General features: G+C 36.5%; 1 protein-coding gene across 1 annotated transcript in view; it reads right to left on the bottom strand.

Annotated features, from left to right (window-relative positions):
• The window catches only part of LOC115439140 (SH3 and multiple ankyrin repeat domains protein 2-like), a 515,551-nt gene that overhangs the window by 265,691 nt on the left and 236,703 nt on the right, over positions 1-13,157 (bottom strand). Inside the window, exon 11 of the mRNA XM_030162991.1 lies at positions 6,965-7,042. Within this exon, the coding sequence (XP_030018851.1) occupies positions 6,965-7,042 (78 nt within the window). The remainder of the gene's footprint in view (positions 1-6,964; positions 7,043-13,157) is intronic.

Genomic DNA, 13,157 nt, shown 5'->3' with positions numbered 1-13,157 from the left:
GTTCAGAGGCTCCGTAGTGAACGTGGAAACACCATCATCTTCTACAACATTAATTCACCAGTAAAACTCATGGAGTTGGATCAATGACAGTGGATGGACACACTTGATTTTATGTTTACTTAATGATAGATTTTTGTTGAAAAAGTCCCTTTTTCTTGAGTTTTCTGTGTTTTTGATATCATAACCCTCAACTTTAATCTGAGTTTTAAGGAACATCTACATGATCAGTAAATTAAATATAGGAAAATACATGATTTTCACACAAACCCCCCCCACAAAATACAGAGGGTAATATAGTGATAAACTGCTTAAGAAAGGTTACATAGAGAGGAAAAAAAAAAAAAAAGTAGCACTGGGTCTTTGAGGGTTAATACATGAATGATTTTCTTGACCTAATTGAAACTCCAAACAATAGATGATTGTTTTAACTATTCATGTTCCAATCTTCAGTTATTTAACACTTTTATGATAATTGTAACCTATTAATACATATTGGAAATGATCAGTTATATTGTTTGGACCTGTACCAACTACCTCTAATCTTCATGTGCGTTCTTCTGTTGCTCTTAGTTAGTTTATCATTTGCCCTAGATCACAAGTTTGAGAATGGATCGACTTAGAAATTACTGTAGAATACAATATGACTCTATACAATAGAATAGAATAAAATATGACTTTTGGAGCTCATCACACTAATGAAAATGTGTTCATAGAAAACCTAATTATTATGACCCAAGGTTCAGTTCATCCTTTTATTTAGTGACATCCATCAGCCCTACACCATTTTATCACACTGGAACATAAGGGATGAAATATAGGTGACAAAGGGGAGTCAGGATGGTCTGGTGACATGGTTGGAATGACATAAACTCCTTAGTGGGAGTGTCTGGACTTCAGCAGTGACACATCAAAGACCACTGCTCTGTCAAGATTTCAAACTGAAAAGAGTTGCAGATTGCAACATCTTGATCACCCCCCTTTTCTAGGTTAGCTGGAAAAAACTATTAACCTATAGTTTCAGCCATTGATTTTTGAACTACCATTTTAAAACCATTAGTTTGCAATTTGGGTATCATCATGTTGGCTTTTTGGAGTCACAAGTGACCGTATTTAGACAAAAGGGGTGACATTTGCAGAAGCTAAGAGTCCAAGGGCTCGTGTGTGAGCTAAGCAGTCAACTTCGTCCAAAACTGAGTAACAAAGTCATTTGACAACATTGTTGCATTGTCTGTTAGGAAAAAATGTGTTTTCCAATTAAGGTGTGCCAAAAAAATCAGTTCATACACTGTAAGCCCGGAATTTGTATTTACTAAAATGCTTTAATTACAATGCACTTAAATTATTTAAGTTTTATGATGTTACTATAAAATGTTATGTATATTCTACTAATTTGTAGACATGGTTGAAAGTACGAAAAAGTTTAAGTTGAATGGAATTAAATCACTAAGTTTTAGTCATGACCACACCTTTTTTTATCTTCGCATTGCATTGTGGGTATTGGGCATGTTGTTGAAAATGTGTTATTTTTCTGTGCAGGGGTTCAGTGGGGTTGTGGTGTTAGTGTTAATTTGGATTTAATGTGTGTATGGCAGTGTTTATTGGCCTTTTTGTGTTTGTTTTTGTATTTTTGTAGAGCTGCATCATGAGTCAGAGCCATAGGAAGAACAATGGCTTTCCTGTTTATCTAAGACTGTAATTGTACAATGGAAATCTTAATGTCTTGTCAAATTAAAAGCACTTCCTGTACTGGCAAATGACATTGAGCTAACTTCCATTCATGCTACAATATATTAAGTTGAATAATTTCATAACTATTTTGGACAGGAATAGGATTTTGAGTTTGATTATCTTAAAAAAACTTGTTTAATCAATGATAAATTAATCTGGCTGGAACTGAGAAAATTAGTCTGTCATGTCAGCTTCCAGACAGTGTCTGGATTTTGTCTGTCTTTTCTGTTTTGTCTATCATTTCCTGTTTTATTTTGTTAAGTTTCCCTCATGTGTCATGTCTGGTCTTTTTACTTCCCCTCCTTGATTATTTCACCTGTTCCTGATTATCTGTCTCCGCCCTGATGTGTTCCACCTGTGTCTAATTGTCTTCCCGCCCTCTTGTGTATTTAAACCCTGTGTCTTCCCCTCTGTCTCTGCCAGTTTGTTTGCTCTCTCGTGTGCTTACTTACCAGTGTTTCTTGGATCCTGTCTGTCTGCCCGTTGCGACCAATTTGGTCTACCAACCACCAATTCTGCCTGTTCCTGTTCAGCCTGCTCGTCTGTTGTGACCTGGTTCGTTTGTCCGACTACTGATTCTGCCAATCCCCTGTGTACCTCAGCCTCCAACGATTACCTGTGTGTTCGACCCATTGCCTGGATTACTGACCGTGAGTTTAGCCTGTCCCTCGTGTCCCGTTGCCTATCGTATTGCCTTCCCGTGTATGACCTGGTCTGTTTTTTGACATCCCTCTGTTTTTCCCTAGTTGGGGTGCCGTTGGGATTTTTCCGGCTCGGCCACACTGGCCGCCCGCTGACCCCACTCACGGCCTAGACGTCTAGCCCCGAACTCATTTTACAACTTTTACAACAGATTTAACAGATTTAAAGTACAAATAACTTGTCTTTTAGAATAGAATAGAATAGAATAGCCTTTATTGTCATTGTGCAAAAAGCAAACAATGAAATTGGAGTGGTACTTCCCACCCACAGTGCAAAAATAAAGTGTAAACATATAAGAATTTCAAAGGCATAAAAGACAATAAATACAGTTAAAAGAAGAATAAGAAGAATAAATATATAAAAACTATTATTACACAATTAAAACTGCTATTGTTATTGCACATGCCCAGGAGGAGGGGAGATTATGCATTTAGGAGCCGGACAGCCCATGGATAAAAGGTGTTCTTCAGTCTGTTTGTCCGGCTCTGTAGGGATCTGTATCACCTTCCAGAGGGCAGGAAATTGAAATGTCTGTTCCCTGGATGTGACAGATCCCTCACAATCCTTTAGTGTTTTCTACTGAAACTATTAAGTTCAATACTTTTAGCATTAAAGTTGAACCTACTTAAACCAACTGATTAGTCAATCATTACTCAGATCATTTAAGTGCAATCACTTGCCTCAAATTTTTTGAGTAAACTCTACTTATCCGGGCTTACAGTGTACAAAACTCACGATTCTCATTTATTAAAATTCAGAATTGATTTAAAATGTCCCAAAATTGATTTTAAAAAAATTAAACAAATCCATCGGCAGTCTGTCTTAGTTTGTATGCCTGATGTCATCACGCTGGTTCTGGAACATACACATGTGCGGTGAGCGCCAAAACAAAGGAAACTGATGGAGGAGGTAGGGTTAGCGGCTAGTGCATTGACATGCCAACAAATGCCATTAAATAACACACGAATGATGAAAATGCGTCCATATAGCATGCCAAATGCAATAAAATGGCGTCACATACAATGCGATTTCATGAGCTCAGTCTGTCAGCAGGCATCACCTAGAGCTTATGGACACGGTGACACAGTCAGCCTTCAGCGGCAAACCAACACAATACTATGCCTCACCATACTCCCTGCCAAGCATGGATAAATGCTGAAAACTTAATAAATGTGAAAGACATTTTAATGTCTGCATTTGTCAGTCCGTTTTGCAAAGCAGACTGGAGTAGATCATGAGGAACCTTTGTACACCTATAGATTGAAGCAGAAATCATTATGAATAAAATAGGTTTGAATCAAAAATCTTTTTGAATCAAACTGCAGCCCCAAAAATGGGAATCTAATCGAACTGTGAGATGGTAAAAGATTCCCATCCCTATTTCCCAACCTGGTCTGTGAGTGAGCACTCCCACAAGTCAAACAAAGCCTGACGGACAGAAAATACTATGATTTCACATAATACCTTATTTAAAGGAGGAAAAACCTAAACATGGATCTGCACATTTATCAGACCATCCAAATAAAATGAATGAGACCAGAATGATGCCTTGATAACTGACTCAGGCAAAATTTCAGAGTCACCCCCAGTGGCCACCAGCAGTATTACATTTATGAGACTATTTTAGAGACAAACTTATTGTCCCTTGGTTTTGTTAACTTTGTACCCTTTTTGGTTAAAGGGATATAAACTCTAGACCAGTATGAACATTCTGAGTGACTGTAGAACCACAGTCAACTCCATGGAGGCGACTCAGCCCCTATATAGACACACAGCTCAATATGAGGCACCAAACACACAGCAGAAAACACAAGTTCTAAGTAAGGTGTGAAGATTCTCTTAAATTCCTCTAAAATTACACACTGCACCATTAACAATCTCACCCATGATCTGTGTTTTCAGTAAGTTAGCAGCAGCATTAGCTTGCTGTGTTTCAACCACTAGCCCAGTCCTCTCACTTCTGGCTCCAAAAAGTAAAGATGGTATCGATCATATAGATGGTATGCACATACGTCACTTCCCCCCCGGGCCACACCCCTCTAAGTCAGACTGAGTGGCAAAAACCAACCTGCTCAACATGACAGAGTATAGCAGTAAACACAGCGAGACCGGGAAAATGTGAAATATGAAATTAAATGAAGGACAATTGGACTGGACATGGATCCGTACGAGCTACCAAAGAACAAGTGGTCCATGAACATTGACATGTGGCCCGAAATCGCATATCCGGACATCCAGGGTGTAGGGGATCATTGCTATTTTTACCTGAAACACATGTACATGGTTTCATCATTACTGACAACCAGGGTCCAAAACTAGGGCCCTGAACCAGCTGATCCAAAGTGCATTTACAGTAGACTGTGGACTGACCCCAGTGAATATATGCATGATCTGCTGGGACTGAGGAGATTTACATCTAGTTCATATTAAGTACTTTACACAGATACTACTGCTGTGGACATGTAGGGGACCACTGTATTCTTGTAAATTATATGTTTCCCACCTGTTTTTAAATTACGACATTATTCTTGTAATATTATGGCTTTATTGTTGGAATATGATGACTTTAATCTCATAAACGAATGACATTTTTGTTAAATTATGAGGTTTTTTTTTATAACTACGACTTTATTCTCAAAACATTGTGATTATTTTTGGATTTGACTTCATTATCATAAAATTACAGGTTTTATATAGATATATTATGACTGTATACTCATAGTGACAGGTGTTTTTATTTTCTTATGTGGCCCTAATACGCAGTCGTAGCTTTATTCTCCAGTTCCCCCATATTTGAAAAACTAGGTTAGCCTCAGTTTAAGTTAGTTTACAAATCACATAGAGCACAAAGTTCAGAATCACAAAATGAAGACAAAAACCATGAAAGATCTGATCATGAAACCAAGAGCTTTACTAAGAAATAACGTTAGCCAAAACAATACGTCATTTAAGGTATGATTTTACCCAAAAATACAGCATAAATTAATGTTACCTGACACCAAACGGGATCCACAAATCTAGGTTTGGTTTCCGGGATTTGTGGATTCATCTACTTCACTTTTCTTTGTCTTTCGGTGTCTGTAAAATGATTGCTCCGTCTGCTTTTCAAACCTGTTCATACAATCAATCTCACAACAGCTCTTCCCTCTTTCTGCCACTCAGTGGGCGTAACCACGGTGACGTTACGTGCAAACCCTCTTCCAAAATGGAGGCTTCAAAACAGCAGTACACAAATCAGTGGGTGACCTTGCTGCCACTTTTATAAAGTCCTTGATTTTTCACTGTATTGTGTTTTGTCACTGTAGTGTGTAGGTGTATTTGTACATGCTGTCCAGACTCAATGTATCTGATACACCTTGACTTAACTGCACCTGTGATTATGCAACAAAACAAAACAATAACATCATCTCTACTCCTGAAGTTCACATAATTCCTTAAAATGCATGTTTTAAATAATAGTTATGACTAAGCCAAACAAAAGCACTTCACTGGATAAGAGTGTCCCTTTCAGTCCAGCAGCTTTAACTGATCAGTGGGATGAGAAATAAAAAAAACTGCAGGAAACATCAACATGAAACAGCAGCTAAATGTAGGCCATGGCAGCAGAAGGCTCAGTCTATGACTAATACAGTCATGCCATCTCCATCCGGCCCAGGCTCACTGCCTTTATGAAGCGCTCCTGCTAATGAAGCGTTCCATTGGAGTGGATGTGGAGGACAGTTGAGGACCCCGTGGGACTGCCTTTCATAAACGCCTGCCTGAATAAGTTTCTTTTGTAACATGGGTGTAGGTTATGACTCAGTCAAGCTAACTCGGCGACTCAGAGCAACGCTGGGATGGATATGCTCCAGGTGAATACATGGTTGGAAACAGTACAAACATAAAACTCATATAGTAACACACGCTAAGTGTTTATACTCAAGAGCTAATTTTAGTCCCAACTACATATTTGTGAAGGGTGACGTGGTGCATTATTCATTCGACATCTTGTAACTACGTTCATCCATGTCAGTTATATTCAGTTCCATCTCAACATGTCCCAATGACGCCACAGTTCATAATTTTATAATTAATTCCAGTTTTTTGTTGTTGTTTTTTTTCAATTACTGTAAGAATTCCACTGGTACTTTAAATAAGTTGGATTAACTCAACATATGTTTCTTCAATATTTTAAAACTACATTGAATTAGAAAAAAAACAAACAAACAACTAAGGGCTCTAATCATGGATGAGTGTGTAAATAGTCACTATGGAGTCTTGATGCATCACACTTGAAGCTACTATAAACACTGTTTATCTGGAACAAATGTTGTAATGGCCAGATACACATTTGTTTCCAGAGACGAATCCCTGGTTACAAGTGACCTTGGCCATTTTACACTGTTGCCATGGTAACAAATGAGCCCAAGAAAATGTGCTGCTTCTAAAAATGTTTTCCCCATGGTCAAAGCTAAAATCGATGCTCTATAATCACTTACATGCAATCAGATGAGTTTTGCATTTGTCAAAAATTTTTTTTTTTTTTTTACTCTACCTGAAATGGACTCTGGCTGTTGTAGTTCTTCACTTCTTTATCAGCTCCGCGAACAAGCAGCACTCTGGCACAGTTATCCTGGGAAAAAAAAATAGACAGAGAAGGAAGAAAAGTATAAACAACAAAGCTAAAGAGTGGTCTGAAACGACACAGGAATCTTGAAAGTTTCCTACTTTGTTCAAGCAAAGGCTGACTAGCTTCCAAAATGTTCCCAAAAGCACAGAAGTCAGTAGAGAAGGAAATGATGGTGGAATGCCTGAACATCCTAGCACTAACACAGGCAAAGCTGAAGAACAACAGAACATCTACTACCTATATCAGGAATGGAGCTTGACTCGCTGGAAGTGTGTATCTATTGCTCCACTCAAACAGAAAAAGGGAGAGAGAATGAGAGAGATAGACGAAGAGAGAGGGCGAGAGAGAGAGGGAGAGAGAGAAAAGAACAGAGAGATGGAGAGTGCTGAGGGGTTTGAATCTACTGCACAAATCGCCCACAAAGTGCTCAACCACGCATGTACAGTGCACACACACATGAATATAAATACTTTTTTTAGATCAACAATAAGCTATTGAGAGTTGAAAAATCACTCCGACTCATGCACAGATACTGATACACAAGCATAATCTGCACAATGTTGTCAGTATTATAAGCGTTTTTTTTCTCCTTTCTTTTATTTTCAATTTTAGATATATAACATCTTATTTTAAGACATGCATGAGAGTGTTATTTTTACTCATTCCATCTGGAGTGTGGCAATCCCACGACATGTTTTTTCTATTTAAGCTACATTTATAATGGAGCTCCGAGGAGAGGAACCAGCATGGCATGTTTTGATGGAAGCAGGGAGATTTTAGCCTCCAGAAGACAGAGGCAAGAAAGGAAATATGGACAGGAAAGAGAGAATATGGAGAGAAAAAACTGTAATGCTGCAAAAAGTCATAACACTGCAGCCTCAAATGGATTTTCCTTGTGCATCTCAGGTTGTATTAGGGAAGTCACTGATGGATAAGATGGCACAGAAACTAAAAATGCACATATTGATAGCAGAAGTTTTGATGCGTTTGTGCAGTTCCACACTAGAATGTGTCTACAAAATTATCACAGATGTGTCAAAAATTAAGTACATTTGTGACATTATGCTACAACTGATACATGATGTACAGGGTGTCCCATAAGTCCCATACATAGGAGACATAATACATTCCATACATATATGGTTCTAACATGTATTTCTTTATATTTCAGATAACCCAAAGAATGCATTTGAATAAAGAGCAACAAATTGAAATCATCTTGATGGCCGGTTCAGCAAGCAGTTGTATGGTTGCAAGAGCATTTAACAGAAAACACGGGACGAGTATCACACACGACACTGTGGCAAAACTTATTGTCAAGTTCAAAAAAACAGGAAGTGTTTTGGATCAATTTGTTCCCGACAAAATGGCAGTCATATAGAGCATATTATATAAATAAAATGGTTTATGTCAAGAAACTTTTATTTTTCCTATATATGGAGACTTATGGGACACCCTGTATTTATTCAATGTAATTACCCTGCCCCCTGAAGAGGAGGCAAGGGGTATTGTTTTTGGTTCAGTTTGTTTGTTTGTTAACAGTCTAGCAGCAAAACTATTGGTTGAATTCATACCAAATTGGGTTTATAGATTGCCAGTGATCCAGAATGGATCTGATTACATTTTGGGAAAAGTAGGTCAAAGATCAAATTTTGTATGAATTTTTAAAATCTTTTTTTTTTTTCCTCCATTTACTTATAATGGGCAGAATTTTAACTGTCTATGAAAACATCAATTTTGTTTCAGTTTACTTCAAACTTGGCACATATATAGAGGCAATTGGTATGATGACATCAGCATGCGCATAGACATGATGACATCAGCTGGATCGATGCCAAAATAAGATGCAATACATGCAAGGGCCGGGGTTTGTTATACCTGGTACCACATATGTTCAGTTACAGTCAGTGGTTTCCCTTTTCATAATCAGAATACTTATCCCTAACACTAATACCAGAGGGAAATTATTGTGTGTTACAGTTACTCCACTCAAGTGTAATAAAAAGTAGCAGGAAAGAAATTATCAATAGAACAAAGGGTAAAAATAGAAAAAAAAAACAAACACACACACATATACACACACACATATGTATGTAAATATATATATATATATATATATATATATATATATATATATATATATATATATATATATATATACACAGGGTGGGGAAGCAAAATTTACAATATTTTGAGGCAGGGATTGAAAGACAGTGTATGACCAATTAGTTTATTGAAAGTCATGAGAATTTATTTGCCACAAGAAAATTGACATAATAGAAAATGTTTTTATTCTATGTGTCCTTCTTTCTCAATAACTGCCTTCACACGCTTCCTGAAACTTGCGCAAGTGTTCCTCAAATATTCGGGTGACAACTTCTCCCATTCTTCTTTAATAGTATCTTCCAGACTTTCTCGTAATAGTTTTGTTCATAGTCATTCTCTTCTTTACATTATAAACAGTCTTTATGGACACTCCAACTGTTTTTGAAATCTCCTTTGGTGCGACGAGTGCATTCAGCAAATCACACACTCTTTGACGTTTGCTTTCCTGATTACTCATATGGGCAAAAGTTTCTGAAAAGGTATGGATAATAGTGTTAGGTATGATTATGACATCAATATATGTTTGGTTTCAAAACAACTGACGTAGTGCCTGCTGAGAAAAAACACCTAAATGTTCATTGTAAATTTTGCTTCCCCACCCTGTATACATACATACATACATACATACATATATATGATAATTAAAGAAATATATAACAAATGTGCAAAACATTATTGTGTTATTAGAATTCTTAGAGGCAATTTCAAGGTACAAAGTGTGGTAGATTTGTTATTTATCCCAAACTCTGTAGGTAAGTTAAATGTTACTATTTTCTTGTTACAGTAACACAAATCAGCTCCAGGATTACTTCAATTATTTGTAAGACTTTATCCTATACTTTGTTAAAAACCCTTTCAGAACAACTCTAAAAGGTGTCTGTCAGTATCTCTCAGAGATCGATGCCATATCCAGACTAATGTACAAATTTAGCAAAAGTATCACTGAAATAATTTTTCGCTCTGCTGTCTCATCTGTACAGAAACAACATTTTATGTCACAAAAACAGATTATTTTGGTTTGTTTGCAGAAAACACAGAGAAAATTGAAAACAGTGGAATCACACTCCACTTTGTGCATGTCTGTTATCGCTTTCTGTAATGACCTAGACGTGAATCATCCAGTCTAGGTGAATACATCAGTGTATGACCTGCAGTAACTCATGTGATGTGTTGGTGTCAACAATAGTTCACGCCACATAGATGCAGGTTCAGCTTGTAAATGAGCATACATTTTACCATAAAACACTGAGGAAATACTGCATTATGCCATAGATATGGACAGTCTTCCAAACATTCTTTGGCAGTAGATCATGAAGTGTTTAAGTGTCTCATATACTGTATTTGAGACACTTAAACCATCAGATAAACAATAGATAGATAGATAGATAGATAGATAGATAGATAGATAGATAGATAGATAGATAGATAGATAGATAGATAGATAGATAGATAGATAGATAGATAGATAGATTTTCGCCAATATTCCACATTATTAGAATATATTTGTAGTGCTAGCAGAGAAAATTCAGAAAATCCATATATATTTATGACAAAGAGTTCAACTGTACAGTAAATGATTTACTTATGTTAGCTAATTTAGTTCAGTTCCTCTATGGACAAAGCATAATGCATTTGTTATCATGTAGATAAATGTTGCTATATTCTATGTAAAACTACACTCATGTTGTTGTTTTTCAAATCAGATGAAGGATCATTCACTTATTTGATTGAATTCAACTTCTTGACAATAAAAACTCTTTCAATCTGAATAAACTCCAAAATGCACCTAAGCCTGTTCTTCAGTGTTCCTGAAAGCTGATAATCAATGTTACTCAAAGATTTTGTGCAATATTCCACACTAGTATCCATTATCCATTGGCAGTCCTATCATGAATGTGTGTATTTATGACACTGAGTATAACTCTCTGATAATAGGTCATTTAACCCACTCATCCTGGTTTATGATCATATTCACTGCTGTATCCAAACACAGTGATTCAGATGCAGAATTTCACACAGACAACCCTCTCATCAACTTAAGCGTGTACAAACAAACAAAGACGCCCATGAGATTGTCAGTAATAATGTACAGCACATAAACATACAAACACATTGTAATCAGTACTAAATGGAACTAAATGAACATTTTGATTCCAGAGCACCAGGGGGTTCTTGTTTATTTGTGCTACTTTTCTTAACCTGTCACACTTCAAGGGCAATAATGTGTTCAATGATCCAATATATGACAAAGGTTAGAGGCTACAGCTGACCTTTAGCTGGAGGGTACATACACAGACTGAACTAATCTATGATATGGTTAATATATTCACTGTGCATCCATTGCAATGGTTAAAAGGATTGAAATATAGTATAAAGACAAAACCTGCATGAATGAAAATATAGGTAATTACCTCCGCCAGGAGGTATTGTGATCACTTTGCTTTGTGTGTTTGCGTGTGTGCATGCGTGTTTGTTTGTTTGTTTGTTTGTTTGTTAGCTAGATAACTCAAAAAGTTATGGATGGATTTGCATGAAATTTTCAGGAAATGTTGATACTGGCACAAGGAAGAAATGATTAAATTTTGGTGGGGGGGTTGGGGGGGGAACAAGCTCCCCCACCCGATTAAAAAAAAATTAACAAGTGGTGCCAGGCTCAACAAACCCTCCCCCTCGCACATATTGTAGGTTATTTTAGCATTGATCCAGCTGATGTCATCATGTCTATGCATGTGCTGATGTCACCATATCAATTGCCTCTATATATGTGCCAAGTCTGACGTAAATTGAAACAAAACTGATGTTTTTATAGACGTGAAATTTCGCCCATTACAAGAAAATGGGGGGAAAAAAAAGATTTAAAAAATTTATAAAAGAATTTGAACTTTGACCTAGTTTTCCCAAAATGTAATCACATCTATTCTGGGTCACTGGCAATCAATAAACCCAGTTTGGTATGAATTCAACCAATAGTTTTGGTCCTAAAGTATTAACAAACAAACAAACAAACAAAGAACCAAACCCAAAACAATACCCCTTGCCTCCCCTTCAGGGGGTGGGGTAAAAATAGATATAAAATATGAATTTACACAATATTTACAATATTAACAGTATGTGACAGTATGTACTGTATATCTATGAAAAATATTAATATCAACAGTATGTATTACCTATGAAAACAGGATGTATATCTATGAAAACATTATATACCAGGCCTGTAACGGTACACAAAATTTTCGGTTCGGTACGTTTTCGGTTTTGAAAGCCACGGTTCGGTTTTTTTCGGTTCGGTTTTTTTCGGTTCGGTACGGGAAGACAGAAAACCCCTCAAAATGTCTTTAATACATTTATGAATTTTTGAACATTTTCCCCCCACTTTTGGAGACAATAGAATATAGAAAAACAGGAATAATATAATTCTGCTGCTATAAATCAAATAGAAAATATAATAAATTATTAATATTACTAAATGTATTTTAAACATTAGTATTGCACTTTTCCCTGAAAGGTAGTTTTGAACAAACAAAAAAAATCTAATCAGTTCTGTCAGTTCACATTATGAAGAAAAATATCAATGAAAAAATTCTGCATGAAGTGCAACATTAACAGGAGAGTAAACTGGTATTTTGTTTAAACAAAATGAAGAGCAACATTGACAACAAACTTAACCAAATTATTTATTTTAGGACAGCTAACAAACTGTTTAGGACACTTTATGTGTGTGTGTGTGTGTGTGTGTGTGTGTGTATTATGTGTATATCTGTTTGCGTGTGTCCATTGACATGTATGTGTTGACCTTGTACGTGGTAAAGCTTTTATCACATACATTTGCCGTAGCTCCTGCTTGATTGGTTCATTCTCTTTCTTTTGCTTTATTGTTCTTTTGTGTGTATACAGCATTTTACTTTTTTATTTTGCCCATATGTGGCTCATAGAAATGAAAATTTGCCTGTGGTAAACAAGTCGTCTCCTTAAAGTGTGTAATTCCTTGTTTTTAACTTTCCCTCATGTTTCT

Source organism: Sphaeramia orbicularis, chromosome 3 (genome assembly GCF_902148855.1).
Source record: "Sphaeramia orbicularis chromosome 3, fSphaOr1.1, whole genome shotgun sequence".
Taxonomy (NCBI): domain Eukaryota; kingdom Metazoa; phylum Chordata; class Actinopteri; order Kurtiformes; family Apogonidae; genus Sphaeramia; species Sphaeramia orbicularis.
Note: the sequence above shows the minus strand (reverse complement) of the source record. Positions and strands in the feature narration are given on the sequence as shown.